This window comes from Taudactylus pleione, unplaced genomic scaffold (genome assembly GCF_031769625.1).
Source record: "Taudactylus pleione unplaced genomic scaffold, aTauple2 ptg000217l, whole genome shotgun sequence".
Lineage (NCBI taxonomy): Eukaryota > Metazoa > Chordata > Amphibia > Anura > Myobatrachidae > Taudactylus > Taudactylus pleione.
In genome coordinates, this window is record NW_028284619.1 from 2,680,755 (window position 1) to 2,704,596 (window position 23,842).

General features: G+C 44.6%; 1 protein-coding gene across 1 annotated transcript in view; it reads right to left on the reverse strand.

The window, feature by feature from the left end:
* CACNA1D (calcium voltage-gated channel subunit alpha1 D) overlaps positions 1-23,842 on the reverse strand; it is a 417,969-nt gene that overhangs the window by 4,309 nt on the left and 389,818 nt on the right. Inside the window, 5 exon segments of the mRNA XM_088478679.1 lie at positions 6,206-6,526; positions 12,793-12,914; positions 14,211-14,374; positions 14,467-14,613; positions 16,245-16,271. Of these exon segments, the coding sequence (XP_088334805.1) occupies positions 6,206-6,526; positions 12,793-12,914; positions 14,211-14,374; positions 14,467-14,613; positions 16,245-16,271 (781 nt within the window).

Here is a 23,842-nt window from a genome sequence, read left to right on the forward strand (position 1 = left end):
TATTTTTGTAAACACACTGCACTGACGTGAGGTTTTAAAATTAAACAGAACAGAATTTATACAGTCTAATGCTGCATACACACGGTACGATTTCAATTAACGATAACGTTCATCGTTAAAATCGTTACTTTTTATGCAGCCAACGACCAATGAACGACTAACGATGCACGTTCCCGCATGGACGATAACGATATCGTTGGTCGGCCATTCATGCAGGCCAACTTGGATGATATCGTTCATTTTCCATAGGGGTATGCGATCGTTGGTCGTTCATCGTTGGTGATATCTTTTGTGTGTGGATGAACGATATTGTTCATCCAACACACCGGGAAATTCAAGGGAGATAGTTCAGCGATATCGTTCGCTGAACAGATCGTCCTGTGTGTACGCACCATAAGCGTCTTGTGGTATACAGTAACGCTTTGTAAACATGGAGGTGTGACACGTAGCCATAAAGGGGTTCTGACTCCATGGGTTGAGGCCCTTGGGTTATCCAGTAGTCGATTGGATGCTTCATTCCTTATATTGTGTCAGCAATTTATCGATGAGGAATTTGTATACCTATCAATACATTGTCCACTGGATATTTAGGCATTTATTACAGTGACCAGTTCCATTTGATATTTTATCACAATCTTTTATGATTGGAAAGCATAGTATAAAATAAAATTAAAATAGAGTAAGTATTGTTTTAGACATAATATGAGTTCCATTAATGATAATAAGCAAATGGATATAAATATTGGTTAATCCCCAAGAGCCATGGGTAATTATTGGGTTTATAAGAAGGTATAGAACTACTAATGAGATAAGGTCTGGCTTTATTACCTACACCTAAGAATTACCACCTTGGTGTAGAGGTAATGCATAGTGGACAGTGATATTGGGGTAATGTGTTCAAATCCCAGGTTGGGACGACATTGACAATTTTTGTGTGTAATTTAATCCTTTATTTTTTAAGTCTTGAGATATTACTATGACAACAAGTAATGACAATTAGAAATCAGTTCAAAGAATCAAGTGTAATTATTGAGTATACAAACATTAAGAACACTAAATGAGATAAGGTCTAGTGCAATTGCTTAAGTAAATATACCACTGCAGTGGTGCAGAGGTAATGTTTAGTGAACATTGTTAGAAGGGTTATGAGTTTGAATCCCAGACTGGGTTAGAACTGATAACCATGGAGTTATTAACTATATGTAATTTTAAAAAAAATTTTTTAATAGTTTATAATTGTATGTGATTTAAGCTTTATGTCAAGAATTTCCAGTCATGAGCTCTAAATGGGCAATAGATAGTTCTGCTTATATATTGAATTTATATATTGAAATTATATTTTCTACTGCATATTTAAATATTTATGTAAAATGAATTTACTTATCCTTTTATTGAGCAATACATATAAGCATGGACAGAGTTGCATATTAGAGGATACAATTAGAGTTCCACCTGAACTCCGGTCTAACACACCTGGAAACTATAAGTAACCTGAGTCTTGGACCTAATTAAAGCTCTCTCTGAGCTATATAAACCCATTCAAATCAATTGACAGCCACTCTTTGAAAAAGCCCCCATTGAAAGGGGCGAAACGCGTCAGTGGATTTCCCCTAACTACACGGCACCACCTACTTGTGGAAAATCCTTATTGGATCCATCAGCTGCTCCATTGGCAACCGTACATTTCTCCGCACAGCGGCACCACAGGGAAATACTGGCCTCAATAATCCAGCTGAGCAACGCTATTTGGTAAGCAGAAACGAAGGGAGACTGAAGGACTGCTGATGCAAAGTTAGCCCTGCTCTGACACCCGCTCACCCTGACTGGAGAAGCCGGCTCTCACTGCACACAGCGGCGCTGTTATCGCTGGACTTATATCATGGACAGCCGAGCTTTCCTAATAGCATAGCAGAAACCAAGGGAGTTTGTATGGTAGTCTGTTCTCAGCCAGCCCAGCTGTAGCATCAGCTCACCCCGACTGGAGAGGCCAGCTCCTATTGCACATTGCGGCGCTGTACTGCCTGATTTCTACCACGGACAGGTACAATTTAATTACAGTGATATACAAATATCCGGCTGGCAACATTTTGTATGACATCTATTTGTCTTTGTGGTGGACACATCATTACCATTCCAATTGGATTGCTTTGGGTATCCAACCTTTATATTGATTTCAACTATTGATGTCATATTATGCACAAGTAGTTTAGTGGTTTCTAGTGTAGATTTATATGATCAATAGAGGTTTATTGTTTCAATGTATTTTACATTTTATTCATTGTGAGATATCTCTGTTTTTATACTAATGTGTATATTTTATTATTATTTATTAATAATAAAAGACTAAAAATTGAATAAATAAATTAGTTTATATTTCCCAGGTTGGAGCCATGACTGGTTCTTGTATGTATGTGAATTCTGCTACCTCGCAATAGATTTTTTTATATTAGCGCAGTCTGATACAAATTGTACTATACGTAGCCATAAAGGGAAATATTACTACTGTAGATGAAAGTTGACAGTAATACCGATGATGGGTGTGCCAGCCTTACCACGCACACCTGTTATGGAGACTTATATTGCAGGTCCAGATCAACCCCTATATGATCCCCTGGACTGTGTTCAGGACAGCAATAGATGAATACCAGCAATTACTGGTGGGGCGGAAAATGTTCAGGAAAGGAATAACGCATCATGTGTATTTAATTTGGCAATAATTTTTCTGTAACAGAAAGTCCAAAGTAATCCCCATCCAATAACACATTCCTGGCACAAGTGAACTGTATGAGGAGGTCACTGGTATAGGTGACAGTGCTAAATAGCTCTGCTCCTATACAGGAGAGGGTACACTGTGCAGGTGCTGACAGTGCCAGTATGAGGTGTAATATGCCATGTGCTGCCATAAGCACCAGCATGCTGGGCCTTTATACTGATGCTGCACTCACAGCCAGGGATGTAAGTGACACTGGTCAGAGACATAGGTAACTGCAGTGTGTGGCATCAGGATACAGACTGAGGGACAGTTAGGAGAAGATGCAATTCTGCCGCTATCAGGACCCTGTTGCTTTTCATAGAAGGGGAAAATGAATGATCTGTGGACATCGTCAGAGGAGAGAGGGGTATGTCCTAGATTCAATAACACCATGCTATATACTAAGGCAGGCTGTATTTTGTCCGCATGCATAAAAGCATGAGTTTTGCCCACTGGCATCGCAGCATTGTCCGTCCACGTGCACATTAGTTCCCTTTACCTGGATTTGCTACCAATTCTAAATGCAGCCCTGAGTGTGTTCTGTGCCTAGCATTAGTCCATCATTGCCACAGTACTCTATGCAACACACACTATGATTTCAGCTGTTAGGTTGCATTACAGCTGCACATTTTTGTTCACCACTTTAAAATGTCTGTAGAATGTGCCGGGACCAATGGTAACCTGCAATATCTGATTACAGCTTCTCATTGGTCCTCACACTCACAAGGGTGTGGGGACTAATCACAGACCACGGTAAAACTGTTATACACAGAACTCCAGGGAAAGGGTGATGTTTGCTCTCTTTCTAAGGATGTCGCAGTGGTGTTGCCAGGGGAAGAGTGGGGGTGGGGGGGTGCTGAGGAAGCGATTGCTCCCCCTGTTGAAGAGATATTAAAAACAGCGAATAATCAGGCAGGACCAGATTGGGGGGGGGCACATATGTCCAACTCTCTCTGGGGAGCCCCGTACTTGCCAATCATTGGCACTGCTGACCCTTGCCATCATTCAATTAACTGAGCCACTATCTGTGGTGGCTGTGGCACAAGCTGCCTGTCACAGCGCGCTTACAATTACACAAGCGCAGGTCACGTCGTTTTGAGCAGTCCGTCCCCTACTACCCCTCCACTGCTACCTTTATTGTCAGTTAATCGATGTGCACCACACAGGACCGGGCATGGTCCGAAGTTTTTGAATGTATTATCCTTATGTGTAAATGTTGTAGTTCAAAAAATGTTAATTGAACTTTAAAAGGTCTACTAGTCATATTCATAGCTGACACAATGCATATCATGTAACCCACTGATTATGTGAATTTGAGTCATTGTACTGTATGGCGGTCACTGTAATACTTTATGCAATGTATGGCGGTCACTGTGATGCTATTTACTATATGGTGATCATTGAGTTTTGGATTAAACTTTCTGTAGTGCGTGTATGTGAGAGTATTCATTTAATGTCTAAGGCAGTGGTTCCCAAACTGTGTGCCGTGGCACCCTGGGGTGCCTCAGGACACCTACAGGGGTGCCTCAGGTTGGAGGTTCAGTACCAAATAAAATGATTTTAGTCAGTGTGATAAGCAAAACCAGTGCTAATATCTGGCAATCAAAAAATATGTGGAAAAAAAGAAACGCAGCCCTGTCAACCACCATATAAGTGAACCTAAAGGTGACATATAAGTGCAATTTATTAAATTTAATTTTTGCTGAATTTCTCAACTTTTGGCCAAAGGGGTGCCTTGGAAAAAATGCTGATACTCTAGGGCACCATGATTCTAAAAAATTTGGGAACCCCTGGTCTAAGGTAATTATTGATGTAATTTGGATGCAAATAAGGTATTTAAATGTTGATATTTAAATCCTGAAACACCTGGGTTGTCTATTTTTTCATCTTTGTTCCCCTTCCTGTTAAAAGCTGGCTACACCACTGGGAGGTAGAGCCGTGTTAAATCATGGAAACATTAAAAAAGGATAAGTATTCACATAGGCCAACCTTTGCTGAGAGGCCTCCAAGGGCTTTGTCAGAGGGGGTGTCCATCCAGGTGAGATGTTACTATACTGTGAACCAGGAGAACTTCCCCAATTTCAGGGGTGTCTGGCAGAGTGGATAACTATTTATATATATATTTAATATTGCTCATTCATAAACACACAAAATGATATGAAACATGGTAGACCAGTGATGAGCAACAGGTGGCCGGATATGGCCATCTGGACCTACAGCTGTGGTCCTCAGCTCCTTCCTGCTTTATTATCAGACTCTTATTGTTCTAGCATAAATGGCTGCTGTTATGTTATTACCTTACATATTACATCAGTCTCCATCTTGATTAAATGTGTTTTTTTTTAACTTATCACTGATACTAAGAATAATGTGCGGCCCTTGTGATATTTAGAGGGAAGTGTACCACATACTTGAAGTATTTTCGGGTGTCCCCTCCAGGGAGTGAAAGTATTGGCGTGACGCAGCTAAGTGAGCGATGTGGGAGACGTGACGCAGTGATTGCATAATCTCAGCCCTGCTATACAGGGATTACTGGTACTGGTATTGTAAAGCAGGGGTGGGGTCACGATGGTACATTTCAGTGTTAATCGCGTCAAGCCTTCCAGACCACCCACTTCACTTGGAAAGTGGGTGGCCGCAGGACTGGGGGCTCCGGGAGACTTTCCCAGTTTCTGAGTGTCCGGGAGAGGCACCTGAGATTCGGGAATCTCACAGACATTCTGGTATAGTAGGCAAGTGTACACCAGGTTGATTATCTCCGTTCTAAACACCTTGACAGGTTTGTGCTAAATAATAGTCAGTTGCAAGATCAAAAGTGATAAAATTATTCTGCCTGTTATCCCACTTACTACACAGCTACCGAGCAACTACTCTTATCTTGTTATGCATTAATAGTATTGACAACTGTAACGATTCAGAAGCAGAAAACCATTAGAATACATTAGGAAGACTTATGTGGGTTACACACTACGTCGACGGCCTCACCAACCGACGAACCCACAGACCAAGCGGATGATTTTGGTATCGCATCCACACTTACCAATCGGACCCATGATATGTCTGTCCATACATCACAACTGGGCAGGCATTTAAATATTCCTACCCAGTTGTGATGTCATTGTCGCTGTGGATAGCCTATGGGCCGGTGGTTGTGTGTACACACACGCAGATGTGTATGTCTTTCAGCTATATCGCATCTACCGTGCAGCATGGCTTTCAAAAAGTTTCTTAACTACAAAAAAGACAGTGTTTTAGTCAATTGCCCGGTTGTTAGACATTTCTTACATTACATCATACGCGACAATGTATCCTGTACTATTTAGAGTATAAAAACAAACGCCGCCTTTAAATGTCAGACAACTGTACAGTATGGTCATAGACATCACCTACTTCTAATGTCGTAATAACCTACAGTACAGTATACATTATCCCCTATATCTCTAGGCTACTTACAGCTTCCACAAGGCTGTCTGCACTCCTCTGCTTGTCGCTGTGTTTGTTCCTGAAGTCACTGGGTACAGTCAGGTTGGATTGTGTAAATGTCCTATATGAACTATCAGTATCATCAGTGTACCATGAGCTTCTCTGCAAGGACGGTAGACTGCCATTCATCTGCTCCTTGGACTCAGCGTGGTCTACCCGGATGAGAGGGGTGTAGAATGAAGTGCGGTCCCTGTTGTTCGGCGTCGCTGGGGGAGTGGCCCAGGATCGCGTAGAGCGACATGGAGAATGCTTCTGAGCTTTGCTAGAATCGAGGCCAGCCACTGCCATAATCTGTAGGGAAGAACAGTGTGTGAATGATTTATACGGCAATGTCCAGTTGAAGAAGAAATTAGTAAAAAGAAGACATTTGAAATGGAAGCCTTTTGGTTTTCTATGCTATCATTTGTATTGACTGCTTCAAGGGGATATCCATCTTAAATCTATTTTCTTTGTAAATATCCATATATCCCGTTCTAGTATAAGTGGCTGCATCATTCTCCAAGCCTTGCTGAGTGAAGAACTGAAATGGATTCCGTGCCGAAAACTGGGTTCCGTATATACAGTTGACAGCACACAAATGATCCAATGGGAAGCTGCTGATGGCGTTAGCCATCCAATTATCACCAGCTATATCCCATAACTGATCCCAGCCACACAGGTCTGAGTAACCGAAGCCGTTCAGGCAATAAACAAAAGTTCAAGCAGATCACACAGTTCCTGGCTAATACAAGATATAAATGGTTGTAGATTAATTTTAAAGGAAAACTGAAACTACATTTTTCATATACAGTACAAAGTATTAAAGGTAAAGTACAATTTTGTTTTATATTCATCCAAACTTTCTACAGTAACTTTTGTTTGTTTTTTTTAAAGGAAAAAATAATTTCCTCTTTCTCTTCAACAGAAACACCCTATTTATGATAATGCTGATATAGGACAACAAGCTAAAATCGTAAAGCATAGCATGCCAGTTATGCTTGCTGCAGCAACTTTTCCCCTTAGTGTGATTATAAATCCATCAATCTGCAGTGGTAACAGAAAATGTCTGGCCTGTAGGAGACTAAGAAAACAGTCACACAAGCTCTAGTTTTCAGCGTGGTGAAAGAGAGAGACTCACCGCACCGGCATTCTGACAGAACAATAAGCATACTGTACATCTCTGGTGTTTACATATATACACATCAGTTATTACATGTATATTGCGCATTAAATTAAATGTAACTGTAGACATTGGTATATTCAGAACACATAAATAAGCGCCACTGAATGCAAAGTTGTGTGGTGTCCCATTGTTAGGAACGGCAGGTAATTGCTATATTGGTGCTTTTAAACTGATGCTGCTTTGCCGGCAGATCAATATGTTACCTTCCTGTGATTGCAGGCACATACTATGATGTCAACATACCTGAGCCTCTTACCTGTTGATTACTGGTGGAGCTGCCTTAAAAAGCCACGTGTTACAGGCAAGTCTGCCTGGCCATAACACTCACAGGCTAGTATATCTGTGCTCCTGTTCTGAGCTGTATTGTAGCCTCTCTACTCCCAGGAATCCAAATCCTACTTGTAAGGTCCACTATTCTGTTTGCTGTCTGGTATCAGATTCCTGCCGGAGACTGACTATTCTGTTTGCTGCCTGGTATCAGATTCCTGCTGGAGACTGACGATTCCGTTTGCTGCCTGGTATCAGATTCCTGCTGGAGACTGACTATTCTGTTTGCTGCCTGGTATCAGATTCCTGCTGGAGACTGACTATTCCGTTTGCTGCCTGGTATCAGATTCCTGCTGGAGACTGACTATTCCGTTTGCTGCCTGGTATCAGATTCCTGCTTGAGACTGACTATTCCGTTTGCTGCCTGGTATCAGATTCCTGCTGGAGACTGACTATTCCGTTTGCTGCCTGGTATCAGATTCCTGCTGGAGACAGACTATTCCGTTTGCTGCCTATTATCAGATTCCTGCTGGAGACTGACTATTCCGTTTGCTGCCTGGTATCAGATTCCTGCTGGAGACTGACTATTCCGTTTGCTGCCTGGTATCAGATTCCTGCTGGAGACTGACGATTCCGTTTGCTGCCTGGTATCAGATTCCTGCTTGAGACTGACTATTCCGTTTGCTGCCTGGTATCAGATTCCTGCTGGAGACTGACTATTCCGTTTGCTGCCTGGTATCTAACGTATGTCTGTGACATCTACTCCTCTGCACAATGTCAATATAGAGTAGTAAGTAGCAGTGGTTGAATTTAATTAATACATCCATCTAGCTCAAGTATTGTGCATTCTTTTATGCTCACCATTACTTTGCCTGAGGGTCCTCTGCGTCTTTAGAATATGCTATATACCACCCCTGTACCACACTGTGGATTATTGTGGCGCTTAATAAATAGGAATAATAACAACAAGATCACAAATGTATGCCAATTAATCTGCTAGGCAATGGGCCATTTATGTACATGCAAAAATGGTATGTTACAGAGGGATGTATTCCCTTTATCAGGATATGGAAGTGGTACAGAGTCCAACAACAGAGTCCCAATATGACCAGCTCCTTTCTATCTAAAGTCTTTGATATATCCATTTAGGTTACCATCAACCGAAACAAATTCTCATCATACTGCGCCTGCTCACATAATACAATATCTGCAGTGCCCAATGACTGAGAGACCAATATTACATCTGATGATAGATACAGTAACATGGATCTCATTAGAATGTCTCACTACAGGATGACTGGGACGTGTGCTCAGGATACAGAGAGGATACAGAGAGCAAAGATAGGAGAATTACTGATCATTAGCGAGCAATCAGCCTAATCACCGTTATGGAGAGAGATAAATTGTGACAGCAAGAACTACAGAGAAAACCTTACTGCACTGTATTACACACATTGTACATCCTGGAAGATGTCACAGTAATTGAACATGTCATAGGATTCTATAGCAGGAACTGTATCTTCAAAGTGAAGTTAATAAGCAGTGTAGAGAAGAAGCACAGTGCAGATGTCACTTTAGAAACTGCTGTGATATCATCATATATGTATCTGTTCCATCAATACTTTCATTATTTAGCTTTTTATCGGATCCCTCCCTCTCCACGCAGCCCATGGGAGACAGGGGTCAGACTCAGCAGGCATTGCCAAGATGCTGAGGAAACTGATCCCTACCACTGAATGGAATAACAGCAAATACAGCAGGTTCTGTTTTTAACTACCGTAGTTGTTTATGTAAATCCTTATTTGCATTGCAAAGGTCACCAGTGTAGTATGACACGTGGATGATATGTTGCAGTTAGTAATCCTGTGCACCACAGCCAGGCTTCAGCAGGGGACCTCTGTTACCAATATGACCTAATGGTTTCTTCAACCCTCTGCGTGTATGAGCGGGATCCTGTTAAAATCCCGACGGCGCTTTGAATGCTGCTGCTGGAATCCTGACACCTGTTAGAATCCCAACGCCGACATCCAGACAGTAAGTAGCGGGGTTAGGTTTAGGGTGCGGAGAGATTAGGTTTAGGCACTAAGGGAGAGGGTTAGGTTTAGGGTGCGGGGAGGTTAGGGTTAGGCACTAAGGGAGAGAGTTAGGCACTAAGGGAGAGGGTTAGGCACTAAGGGAGAGGGTTAGGCACTAAGGGAGAGGGTTAGGTTTAGGGAGCGGGGATATTAGGGTTAGGCACTAAGGGAGAGGGTTAGGCACTAAGGTTGAGGGTTAGGTTTAGGGAGCGGGGAGATTAGGGTTAGGCACTAAGGGAGAGGGTTAGGTACTAAGGGAGAGGGTTAGGCACTAAGGGAGCGGGGAGATTAGGGTTAGGCACTAAGGGAGAGGGTTAGGCACTAAGAGAGAGGGTTAGGTTTAGGGTGCAGGGAGGTTAGGGTTAGGTACTAAGGGAGAGTTAGGTTTAGGGTGCGGGGAGATTAGGGTTAGGCACTAAGGGAGGTTGGTTAGGCACTAAGGGATAGAGTTAGGTTTAGGGAGCAGGGAGATTAGGGTTAGGCACTAAGGGAGAGGGTTACGCACTAAGGGAGAGGGTTAGGTTTGGGTGCGGGGAGATTAGGGTTAGGCACTAAGGGAGAGGGTTAGGTTTAGGGAGCAGGGGGAGATTAGGGTTAGGCACTCTGGGAGAGGGTTAGGCACCAAGGGAGAGAGTTAGGTTTAGGGTGCGGGGAGATTAGGTTAGGCACTCTGGGAGAGGGTTAGGCACTAAGGGAGAGAGTTAGGTTTAGGGTGCGGGGAGATTAGGGTTAGGCACTCTGGGAGAGGGTTAGGCACTAAGGGAGAGGAGTTAGGTTTAGGGAGCGGGGACATTAGGGTTAGGCACTAAGGGAGGTTGGTTAGGCACTAAGGGATAGAGTTAGGTTTAGGGAGCGGGGAGATTAGGGTTAGGCACTAAGGGAGAGGGTTAGGTTTAGGGAGCGGGGAGATTAGGGTTAGGCACTCTGGGAGAGGGTTAGGCACTAAGGGAGAGAGTTAGGTTTAGGGTGCGGGGAGATTAGGGTTAGGCACTAAGGGAGAGGAATTAGGTTTAGGGAGCGGGGACATTAGGGTTCGGCACTAAGGGAGGTTGGTTAGGCACTAAGGGATAGAGTTAGGTTTAGGGAGCGGGGAGATTAGGGTTAGGCACTCTGGGAGAGGGTTAAGCACTAAGGGAGAGAGTTAGGTGCGGGGAGATTAGGGTTAGGCACTAACGGAGAGGGTTAGGTTTAGGGTGCGGGGAGATTAGGGTTAGACACTAAGGGAGAGGGTTAGGTTTAGGGTGCGGGGAGATTAGGGTTAGGCACTCTGGGAGAGGGTTAGGCACTAAGGGAGAGGAGTTAGGTTTAGGGAGCGGGGACATTAGGGTTAGGCACTAAGGGAGTTTGGTTAGGCACTAAGGGATAGAGTTAGGTTTAGGGAGCGGGAAGATTAGGGTTAGGCACTAAGGGAGAGGGTTAGGCACTAACGGAGAGGGTTAGGTTTAGGGTGCGGGGAGATTAGGGTTAGACACTAAGGGAGAGGGTTAGGTTTAGGGAGCGGGGAGATTAGGGTTAGGCACTCTGGGAGAGGGTTAGGCACTAAGGGAGAGAGTTAGGTTTAGGGTGCGGGGAGATTAGGGTTAGGCACTCTGGGAGAGGGTTAGGCACTAAGGGAGAGGAGTTAGGTTTAGGGAGCGGGGACATTAGGGTTAGGCACTAAGGGAGGTTGGTTAGGCACTAAGGGATAGAGTTAGGTTTAGGGAGCGGGAAGATTAGGGTTAGGCACTAAGGGAGAGGGTTAGGCACTAAGGGAGAGGGTTAGGTTTAGGGTGCGGGGAGATTAGGGTTAGGCACTAAGGGAGAGGGTTAGGTTTAGGGAGCGGGGAGATTAGGGTTAGGCACTCTGGGAGAGGGTTAGGCACTAAGGGAGAGAGTTAGGTTTAGGGAGCGGGGAGATTAGGGTTAGGTACTCTGGGAGAGGGTTAGGCACTAAGGGAGAGAGTTAGGTTTAGGGTGCGGGGAGGTTAGGTTTAGGCACTAGGGTCAGGCACCGGGGGGGGGGGATTGGGGGTTGTGTTTGGGTAGAGAGTGGGTGAGGGTTGGAATACTGACCGACCAAGTGTCAGTATTCTCACCCTGTCGGGATTCTGCCCACCGGGATCCCGTACCCAACCCGTATGGGCAGCTACTGAACCCACCAAGGCCACAATGCACACATTTCTTATTCGCAGACTCCAGTACAAGTGAATGAATGGAACAGACATGTATAATATAGCATGCTGTAAAACAAATATATTTGTGAATCTGGTTGTGACTAAGCAGTGGTAGCACGTGACATGCTACAAATAGGATTTTTGGTTTGCGGTCGTCAAAATCATTAGTAGAGTTATTTACTTACTATTAGGGCGGAATTCAAGTCAGTGCGATGTGCAGCCAAACATCACCGCGATGCCCATTACGCACATTGCCATCTATTGTGGTACACAATCTTCGCTAATTTTCCCTTGCACCCCATTAAGGGGTATGGTGGAAAATGAAAGAAGATTCTGGTCACGGTGCCTTTGCCTCATCAGAGGACTTTGCCGACATCGCACTGAGTAGATTTCCCTTCTTAAATGATTCTTTTATGGCGCCGACGTCTGGAATTAGGGCCACTTCTGATTAGAGATTTTTGGCCCACTACAAGGTTAATGAAAAGCAAAGAGTCTTTTTTTTTCCCCTTTACATTTTTCAGCATTTGCAGTGAATATACACCTTATTCAGACACAGGATTTTACCATCATTACGGTGAAGAGGACCAGCAGAAATCTGCGAAGCTGTATGGGCAAAGCTATAAATTATATCAATCAGATTTTCATTGGTTGTTCTGTTTCCCCACGTGAAGTCATATGCAGGGAATGTAAAAGACAGAGTTGTACGGAGGACATACATGTCTAGTTGTAAACTCCTAGCAGTTTTTAAAGTACCCATCCATTACACATTTTAGTAGTTTTTGGTGCTGTATCTGCAGCTGCACACAGTAAATTACCATTGAGACACGTGTGTGCCAATGAAAGCATGAAAACCAAATCTGCTTTACTGGAAGGTATGAAACAGGACGTCAGTCCGGTTACCTGCTGCTGCATTAAGTGTAGCGGTAACGCAGTGCGGTGATGAAACGCTGGTGATGGAGGGATGTCATCCTGACTGCCCTGTCTACGTAGGCATTCAAAATTAAATGAAGATCTTCGGTTTGCTGCAAAACACAGAAACAGGACAGTGAGGGACCATTCATTTCATGTGTTCTCCACTTGGTAGAGTTTTTACGGTCATTAAACTCCTGTGAGAGCTAATGGAGCGTGTACAATCCCATGCTAAGGGTCTTCTATACATTCATAATGAGAGTACTAGAAGGGTACTACAGTATATAGGCAAGGGCTTTTTCATTTAAAAAATTCTATTTATTTGGTCCTAAGATTGCGTTGCAGATGTAACTATTATGATTATACTGCATAGGCAAACGCTTGTTCCGTCTGCCTGGAAACCCCCCTCCCCAACCCACAATAGAAATAGTAATGTAATAGAATTTTACTAGTGCTGAATGTTCTTCTCAGTATCACAAATGAAATAATTAGCACCACCTGTGGACCTTAGGACATGTATCAGTCAGTAATAAATAACCTGTGCATCAACTAGAAGATATGGAAAACATTCACTGTTAGGGATGTGCTGCTATAGAGCCCAATATGTACATATATGTCCAGGACAGTGCTAGGTTCCTCTGCTGTTCCCCCAGACTCCCGGACTAGCTCTAATACTCTGGAATGGTGCCCACATCTACAATAAATAAATTCAGCAAAGGCAGGATGGCCCTACTGCAGCATATAATGGCTTACTGTGATCGCTGGTCCTGTATATGCTGGAATTATGAAAAACAATACACTTGTATGACGCATATTAAAGCTAGATAAGTGGTAATTATGCCCCCTTCATGGACAGGCCACACTCACTCTAAAATCAAGCATTTGGAAATCCCCCTCTAGAAATCCTGCGTTTGCCACTGTACTGTAAAATACTTGTGTAGCTGGGAGAATAAAAATATTAACAGTACATAAAAAATTTTAAGCAGGCAAGATTTTGACGCAGTCTGCTCTCGCTATAGCCTTCTATAATGGCGGTAAGTATAAAATGACAAAGAGATAAAAAAGTGAAACAGTTATAACATTACTTCAATTGAAAATACATTCGCACCATTTTAAATTTATTTTAACTACCTGAAAGTGGAAATGTATGCTAAGGAGTACCATTTAAGCAAAAAAAGATTACACCAGCCAGACTCAATCAGACCGACATCCAGATCCCCAGCTTTTAAGCATGTCCTTAAAACCCACTTCTTCCCATCACTCATTTAATGGTTTGTGTGACCTTATAGCTGTCCCACTTTGTGCCAACCACCTCTACCTGAAATAATATTTTGCCCTAGTGTATAAAAAATCTTTTCATCAATGTTAGGAGACTTGAACATTTTTAATTAAAGGACCCGCGGACTCACATGGAGGTGTTGGAGGTAGTAGCCTCCGTCTTGGCGATTTTCTCGATTCAAAACATATCTGGGGATCGTCCTCATCGAAAAAAGTGTGTGGGTGGTGGTAGCCTTTGGGTCTCTCGTAGTCCAAGTCGTTGGCCGGGTATAATGTGGTGTCCTCATACATTTGCCTGGTTTAAAATAAAGAGATTCTGACTAGGTAATGGAGTGACAATGGTATGGTAGTGATGTGTGGGCTATATTACAGGCTGTCATCATGCACCTGTTTCCAGAGAGCATGCTATCTTCTTCATAATACTCTTCTCCACTGTAGTACTCCGGGTCCCCCAAGTAAGGTTCTTCATTGTAGTCTGAGAAGTCTGGGTCTTCACGGAAGATGACAGGCAGGTTCCTTTCTCCAGACTCTGATCTGAGATGGTGATGATAAGTAGATCACAGGGACCAACATTCAGGTGTATAATAAGCCATATAGATCACATATACAGTGACATCAAATAAAGGATGATTGAACAGCAGACAAGGTATGTGCTGAGGGCTGGGATGATTCATTAATCAAATGTTTTGTAAAGTTTGTGTATTTAATCACAGAGATCGGCTGACTATTCAGAAGGGTTTCAACATTCCACAGGTCTGTGAAAATGTTCTATGCAGTAAATACATGAAGGATATACACTATGTGGCCACTTTATTGGATACACCAATCTAATGCGGAGGGGGGACCCATACTTACCTCCAGAATAGCCTGAATTTGTGTTGGAACATACTCAACAATGAGATGTCCTGGTTCCACCACACTTCAGGGGAGCTCATGGTCATGTCCGTGGAACCAGCCAGAGATGACTGACCCGATTCTGAGTCGCACACACTGCCGATGATGGACGCAATGGAGCAATTGTTTTCTTCTGCAAATGCTTCTATGTCGCACTATACATGCTCCAGATAGATGTAGGGGAACGGTCTCAGGAATGGGGTTACAATGTAGTGGGCATTCCTGGGCAGTGACAGGGAGGGGGCCTAGCGCACGCACAAGGTCCATCTTATGGGCGTATTATGAGAGTGTCGCAGGTGTGTCGGTGAAAGTGGTTGTGTACATGGATGCTCAACCGGCCCCATAGGAGGCCACACTCGGACGGAGAAACTGCACCTGACATAGGGCTGGTGCAAGTTAGGATGGTGCTACTGATCCGATCGGGGGCACCATCAGTGATTGTGTGTCACAAGACGCACCAATCAGTATTTCAGCTTCTCAGTACTGGCACATTCGGACACACAGATGTACAGCTGGGAAGGACTTTGTAGCAGCATTTGCATAAAGTCACAGACACTGTAGGCGACCGCCCAAAAAAACAGGTGCGGCTGTGTGCGAATCCGAATAAGCCCCAACGTGTTCTTTGTGACATTGGGGTCTATGTACTAAGCCTTGGAGAGAGAGAGTAGATGAGATAAAGTACAAACCAATTAGCTCCTAACTGTCATGTTACAGGCTGTGTTTGAAAAATGACAGTTAGGACCTGATTTGTTGGTACTTTATCGCATCTACTTTACCTCTCTCCAAGGCTTAGTACATAGATCCCACAGTGTGTTACCATGCTGGAAGGAGTCATTAGAAGATAGGTAGACTGTGGCCATAAAGAGATGCACATGACCAACAACAATACTCAGATAGGCTGTCCCGTTTAATATATATGGGAGTGGCTGGGTAGCATCAGGAAAATTGAGGATAGGAGGACACATCTGTAGTTTCTGTTTTAAGCTTCCAACAAATGAAATATCATATACTATCTCTGTAGTATGTTATAGTGAAATGTATACTTATTTTATTTGGTCTATATTACAAAAAAAGTTTTCAAATGAAGCAGAAGTACTCATACATGGGTAACCAGACATAATAGGTGACCGTAACTAGGATGATTTCAGAGTGAATGTTAGACAATATAAGAACAGATAGCATGCAGCAAGCGGAGCATGTAATAACCAGGACCTTCGCATATATTGTATGGCACAAGCAGCTATCTCACCCACAAACATAGAGGAACATACCTAATATAACTCTCATAATAGCGGGTCCTATCCGGGAAAGCCATACAAATATGGGAAGATATTTATTAGACAGAAAATAAATATCAGTTATTACATATCAAGACAATACAACACTACACATCTGACAAATGCAGTGACAGTATTTCCACCAACCTGTACAGGGTCTAAGAAAAAGCAGATTAATGGTTCATGCATATAGTCAGCACAGTGGGAATTAAAGGTTAAAAACATTGCACATATCCCAATAGCAGATATGTTACTAGAATATGGCAGGTCTAATAAATTGTCATTTTCAGACAATTCCAAACAGACACGGTAGGTAAAGAACACACAGACATATACACCACTTGTATGCACCTTTAACAGAGGTTAACCTCAGATCTTGGAGTCATATTTATCAGAGGATGAAAAGCCCTTTCCCCAGCAAAAAAAACCCTGGCAATAAAGCTTGTTTTTGCTTAACCCAATATAATAATGGTTAGTAACGGATGCCCCATGCTTTTGTAGCTGCAAGCATATTTATCATATGTTGCAATAAAAAAAAAATATGGATATAATAAATATACAATTTGGTCAATTTGAATCTAAGATACCTTATTTTCTGGGTGAAAAGGGTGTGGGGATAGATTTAATATAAAACATTCTATCTACCACCGAGGGGTCTATTTACTAAGCAGTGTTAGGAGACAGACTGAAAAGTGATCAGGTGCCAGCCAATCAGCTTCCAACTGTCATTTTTCAAACACAGCCTGTGAGATGGCAGTTAGGAGCTGATTGGCTGGCACCTTATCACTTTTCATTCTGTCTCCTAATACTGCTTAGTAAATAGACCCCTAAATATCTTAAGTATAAATTTTTTTTTTATTTTGAATAAAAACAACTTTATTTAACTTCCAGTACTTGAACGTGTAATTCCTATAATTACCCTGAAGCAGAGGAACACTCAAATGCCAGCGCAAACTAAAACTCTGAAATAGCTGTGAAAAGGAATTTTTCATCCTCACGATAACAAGCTTTGAGCAATAGGCCCTTTAGTCTCCGCTGCATGTGTAGTGCCGCAGTACTGCATGGACAGTAGTCATTCCATCTATTCTGACCAGTAGAATGGCATTTTAGTGACGTGGCTGAAGCTGCCAGCAGCAGCTGTGACACTGTGGCATCAGCAGCCAAAATGTAGCCCCAGGCAACACAATTTATAATGACATCAGTATTAATGGCAGCTATTAAGTATGTAAATAAATATATAAATAAGAACCAGAACATAATTGTATTAATTACATTTGTCCTAATCAGGTTCGAATGAAACAGTTTATAACATTTTTCTTCCAAGTGCTCCGGATACAGGAAATGAAGGAGCTAGCCAAAGATGTGTCAGCAGTATAAAGCACAATTCCATGGTTTCCAAAGGTTTCTCTTTTGTCTCCTAAATGAACATTGGGGCTCACCCGCCTTCTCGTATGGCTCCTAAATTAGCACTGGTGCTCACCCTCCAATAACAAATTGGATTTAAGGCTGGTCCATGTACAGGATTTAGGGGTCTATTTACTAAGCAGTGTTAGGAGACAAGTGATGAGGTGTCAGCCAATCAGCTCCCAACTGTCATCTCACAGGCTGTGTTTGAAAAATGACAGTTAGGAGCTGATTGGCTGGCACCTTATCACTTTTCACTCTGTCTCCTAACTAGGGATGAGCGGGTTCGGTTCCCTGAGAACCGAACCCACCCGAACTTCGGGGATCCGGGGCGATCCGAGCCCAAGCTCGGATCTCCCTGTCTGCCCCGGATCCCTCTCCCGAGGCAAAACCTCGAGATCTGCTGTCGGATCTCGAGGTTTTGCCTCGAGCGGCCATTTAAAAAAAAATGCCTTTGCCTTTAATGGGCAAAGTGCTGATTGGCTGACAGAGCCGTCTGTCACGGCTCTCAGCCAATCAGCATTATGGTGCTCATTTGCATGTAGCACGGACTCGTGAGATCCGTGCTACATGCATCTGTGTGATTGACAGTGACACAGAGCACAGATGGGTCAGTGAGACCCGTCTGTGCTGCTGTGTATTTCAATGACACAGATGCACGCACGGACCAGGAGATCCGTGCTACTTGCATCTGTGTCATTGACACAGAGCACTAACGGGTCCGTGAGACCCGTCTGTGCTGCTGTGGTAAATAAAAAAAAAAAAACCTGTGTAAAAAGAGAAAAAAATGGCGTCCTCCCCCCCAAAAAAAGAGCAACCAGCCCCGGGCATTAGTGACCCAGTGCTGGGTGTGCTTAAATACAGGGGACAAACGACATAGGGGTCCCCTGTACTTAAACACAACCAGCACCGGGCTAGTCAGAACCAGAGCTGGTTGCCAAAATACGGGGGACAAACGACGTAGGGGTCCCCCGTATTCTGCGCAACCAGCTCTGGGCTCTGATCCGGTCCTGGTTCTGGAAATACAGGGGAAAAAAATGAGTAGGGTTCCCCTGTATGTTCCAGAACCAGCACTGGACTTTTTCTAGCGGGGGGCTGATGCCACAGCCAGGGGAGCCCTTTCACCGGGCCCCCCAGCCGCAGCATCAGCCCTGACCGCTAGTCAGCCCAGGCCGGGGATCCCTGGAGAGCTGGGGACCCCCCCAATAAAGGGGTCACCCTCTCCAGGGCACCCCAGGCCCAGGCTGATAGCCCGGGGCTATCCCCGCCACCCCTGGTGGCGGTGGGTGGCGGGTTGATTGTGTGGTGTGGTGTAAATAAAGAATATCAAACATTGTCTTTACAAGTAGAACTGCAAGTCCCAGCAAGCCTGCCCCGCATGCTGGTACTTGGAGAACCACAAGTACCAGCATGCAGGGCATTAAGGGCCCACTAGTACCTGTAGTTCACCTGTAAAAAAATGTTTAAAAAAAACACAGGACACACACACCGTGACAGTATAAGTTTATTAAACATACATACACACACACACACACATGTACACATACTCACCTATGTAACCTGTAGCATCGGTCCACTTGTCCGGTAAAGTATCCATAGGGGACCTGTGAAAAAAAACATACTCACCATCTCCTATGCGAGGTTCTGTCCTCTTCGTTCCAAAGTAGGCATCCCCGGACTTGGCAAAAAAAAAAACGAAAACGCGATCCACGAACTTAGTACCGTTCTATAGAACGGTACTTCCCGAATGAGAGCTTAGCGGCGGGGTATCACCATGGAAACCCCGCTGCTAAGCGTTCATTGGCTGAGAGAGGCCATCTCCCGTCTCTCTCAGCCAATGAACGGCTCCCTCCATTGTAGTCAATGCTGGGAGCCGCAAGGTTATTAAAGTTTACCCTGCGGTTCCCACCATTGACTACAATGGAGGGAGCCGTTCATTGGCTGAGAGACGGGAGATGACCTCTCTCAGCCAATGAACGCTTAGCAGCGGGGTTTCCATGGTGATACCCCGCCGCTAAGCTCTCATTCGGGAAGTACCGTTCTATAGAACGGTACTAAGTTCGTGGATCGCGTTTTCGTTTTTTTTTTTTGCCAAGTCCGGGGATGCCTACTTTGGAACGAAGAGGACAGAACCTCGCATAGGAGATGGTGAGTATGTTTTTTTTCACAGGTCCCCTAGGGATACTTTACCGGACAAGTGGACCGATGCTACAGGGTTACATAGGTGAGTATGTGTACATGTGTGTGTGTGTATGTATGTTTAATAAACTTATACTGTCACGGTGTGTGTGTCCTGTGTTTTTTTAAACATTTTTTTTACAGGTGAACTACAGGTACTAGTGGGCCCTTAATGCCCTGCATGCTGGTACTTGTGGTTCTCCAAGTACCAGCATGCGGGGCAGGCTAGCTGGGACTTGCAGTTCTACTTGTAAAGACAATGTTTGATATTCTTTATTTACACCACACCACACAATCAACCCGCCACCCACCGCCACCAGGGGTGGCGGGGATAGCCCCGGGCTATCAGCCTGGGCCTGGGGTGCCCTGGAGAGGGTGACCCCTTTATTGGGGGGGTCCCCAGCTCTCCAGGGATCCCCGGCCTGGGCTGACTAGCGGTCAGGGTTGATGCTGCGGCTGGGGGGCCCGGTGAAAGGGCTCCCCTGGCTGTGGCATCAGCCCCCCGCTAGAAAAAGTCCAGTGCTGGTTCTGGAACATACAGGGGAACCCTACTCATTTTTTGTCCCCTATATTTCCAGAACCAGGACCGGATCAGAGCCCAGAGCTGGTTGCGCAGAATACAGGGGACCCCTACGTCGTTTGTCCCCCGTATTTTGGCAACCAGCGCTGGTTCTGACTAGCCCGGTGCTGGTTGTGCTTAAGTACAGGGGACCCCTACGTCGTTTGTCCCCTGTATTTAAGCACACCCAGCACTGGGTTACTAATGCCCGGGGCTGGTTGCTCTTTTTTGGGGGGGTGCACGCCATTTTTTTCTTTTTTTACACAGGTTTTTTTTTTTTTTTTTACCACAGCAGCACAGACGGGTCTCACGGACCTGTCATTGCTCTGTGCCAATCACACAGATGCATGTAGCACGGATCTCCCGGGTTCGTGCTACATGCAAATGGGCACCATAACGCTGATTGGCTTCCTGTCTGCCACTGCAGTGCCACTCCTAGATGGGCCACGTGTTTGTGCCGCCCCCTTGTGTCGCTTAGCATAGTCATCCAGCTTCCTCGGTACAACCTTTTGGCCTAAAAACAATATTGTGAGGTGTGAGGTGTTCAGAATAGAGTGGAAATGAGTGGAAATTAATGTTATTGGGGTTATTAATAGCGTAGGAACAAAAAAAGGCCCATTTATGTGATTTTAGCGGGTTTTTTTTATTTTTTAAGAAAAAATCCAGATCCAAAACACAAAACCCAGAACCCAAAACACGGAAGGGTGGTTTTGGCAAAACCAATCCAGATCCAAAACACGAAGAAAGATCCAGATCCAAAACCAAAACACAAAACACGAAAAGTGTCCGGTGCACACCCCTAGTTTATATACTGTATGTAAGTGAATAATTATAGATACACAAATAGGAGTCTATTTACTAAGCAGTGTTAGGAGTAGGGGTGAGCGGGTTCGGATTTCTGAAATCCGAACCCCCCCGAGCCCCCCCGATCCGAGTCCGATCCGAGTCAGGCTCGACTTTTCCCGCCTGACTCGGATCTGAAATCGAGGCAAAACGTCATCATCCCGCCTTCCGAGTCTCGCGGGTTTTGGATCCTATATAAGGTACCCGCGTCGGCGCCATTTTCTCACTCGGCTGTGGACAGTGAAGAGGGAGGGTGGGAGTTAGGGCTGTGTAGTGTAGTGTAGTGTAGTGTAGTGCTGCTGTTGTCCACTACTTCAAAGTCCATAGGGGCTGGCTGTGTTGTGCTGTGCTGCTGTTGTTAATAGGGGCTGTGTCCACTACTTCAAAGTCCATAGGGGCTGGCTGGACTGTGTTGTGCAGTCAGTTCTCCATAGGGGCTGTGTCCACTCCAAAGTCCTGTGCAGTGTCCCAGTCCTAAAGGAGTGCTGTAGTGTTGTCCAGGGGGTGCTCTGTCCATCAGGGGTGCTCCCCCCAAGTGCTAAAAAAAAAATTATTTTCTGTGTTTGTGAATTGTGTGCACAGTAGCCGCACGTGCATCAACAAAGTAGTGCCAAGCGTGCGCCTGTGTCATAAGTAAAGGGCCGGCTGGCTTGACCGTTAAAGGGTGCTGTAACCCCCGAAAGTACACTCCAGTCCAAACCAAAAAAAAATTATTTTCTGTGTTTGTGAATTGTGTGCGCAGTAGCCGCACGTGCATCAACAAAGTAGTGCCAAGCGTGCACCTGTGTCATAAGTAAAGGGCCGGCTGGCTTGACCGTTAAGGGTGCTGTAACCCCCGAAAGTACACTCCAGTCCAAACCAAAAAAAAAATTATTTTCTGTGTTTGTGAATTGTGTGCGCAGTAGCCACACGTGCATCAACAAAGTAGTGCCAAGCGTGCGCCTGTGTCATAAGTAAAGGGCCGGCTGGCTTGACCGTTAAAGGGTGCTGTAACCCCCGAAAGTACACTCCAGTCCAAACCAAAAAAAAATTATTTTCTGTGTTTGTGAATTGTGTGCGCAGTAGCCGCACGTGCATCAACAAAGTAGTGCCAAGCGTGCACCTGTGTCATAAGTAAAGGGCCGGCTGGCTTGACCGTTAAGGGTGCTGTAACCCCCGAAAGTACACTCCAGTCCAAACCAAAAAAAAAATTATTTTCTGTGTTTGTGAATTGTGTGCGCAGTAGCCGCACGTGCATCAACAAAGTAGTGCCAAGCGTGCGCCTGTGTCATAAGTAAAGGGTCGGCTGGCTTGACCGTTAAAGGGTGCTGTAACCCCCAAAGTACACTCCAGTCCAAACCAAAAAAAAATTATTTTCTGTGTTTGTGAATTGTGTGCGCAGTAGCCGCACGTGCATCAACAAAGTAGTGCCAAGCGTGCGCCTGTGTCATAAGTAAAGGGCCGGCTGGCTTGACCGTTAAAGGGTGCTGTAACCCCCGAAAGTACACTCCAGTCCAAACCAAAAAAAAATTATTTTCTGTGTTTGTGAATTGTGTGCGCAGTAGCCGCACGTGCATCAACAAAGTAGTGCCAAGCGTGCGCCTGTGTCATAAGCAAAGGGCCGGCTGGCTTGACTGTTAAAGGGTGCTGTAACCCCCGAAAGTACACTCCAGTCCAAACCAAAAAAAAATGATTTTCTGTGTTTGTGAATTGTGTGCGCAGTAGCCGCACGTGCATCAACAAAGTAGTGCCAAGCGTGCACCTGTGTCATAAGTAAAGGGCCGGCTGGCTTGACCGTTAAGGGTGCTGTAACCCCCGAAAGTACACTCCAGTCCAAACCAAAAAAAAAATTATTTTCTGTGTTTGTGAATTGTGTGCGCAGTAGCCGCACGTGCATCAACAAAGTAGTGCCAAGCGTGCGCCTGTGTCATAAGTAAAGGGCCGGCTGGCTTGACCGTTAAGGGTGCTGTAACCCCCGAAAGTACACTCCAGTCCAAACCAAAAAAAAAATTATTTTCTGTGTTTAGCCGCACGTATATATCAAATCGATATAACATAAATGGAGGACCAAACTTTCTCCGATAAAAATAAAATAGAGAAAGATCAAGAACCACTTCCTCCTAGTGCTGAAGCTGCTGCCACTAGTCATGACATAGACGATAACATGCCATCAACGTCATCTGCCAAGGCCGATGCCCAATGTCATAGTAGAGGGCACATACAATCCCAAATGGCAAAGTTCAGGAAAATGACCTTGAAAAAGACATTTAAATCAGCTGAAGAGAAACGTAAACTTGCCAATATGCCATTTACGACACGGAGTGGCAAGGAACGGCTAAGGTCGATCCCTAGTATGTTCATGACTAGTGGTTCAGCTTCACATGACGATGGAAGCCCTCCTCCCACTAAAAAAATCAAAAGAGTTAAGCTGGCAAAAGCACAGCGAAGAACTGTGCTTTCTAAGAAGATATCACAAATCCCCAAGGAGAGTCCAAGTGTGGTGGTGGTTGCGATGCCTGACCTTCCCAGCACTGGACGGGAAGAGGTGGCTCTTTCCACCATTTGCACGCCCCCTGCAAGTGCTGAAAGGAGCACCCACAGTCCACTTGCTGATATGCAAATTGAAGAT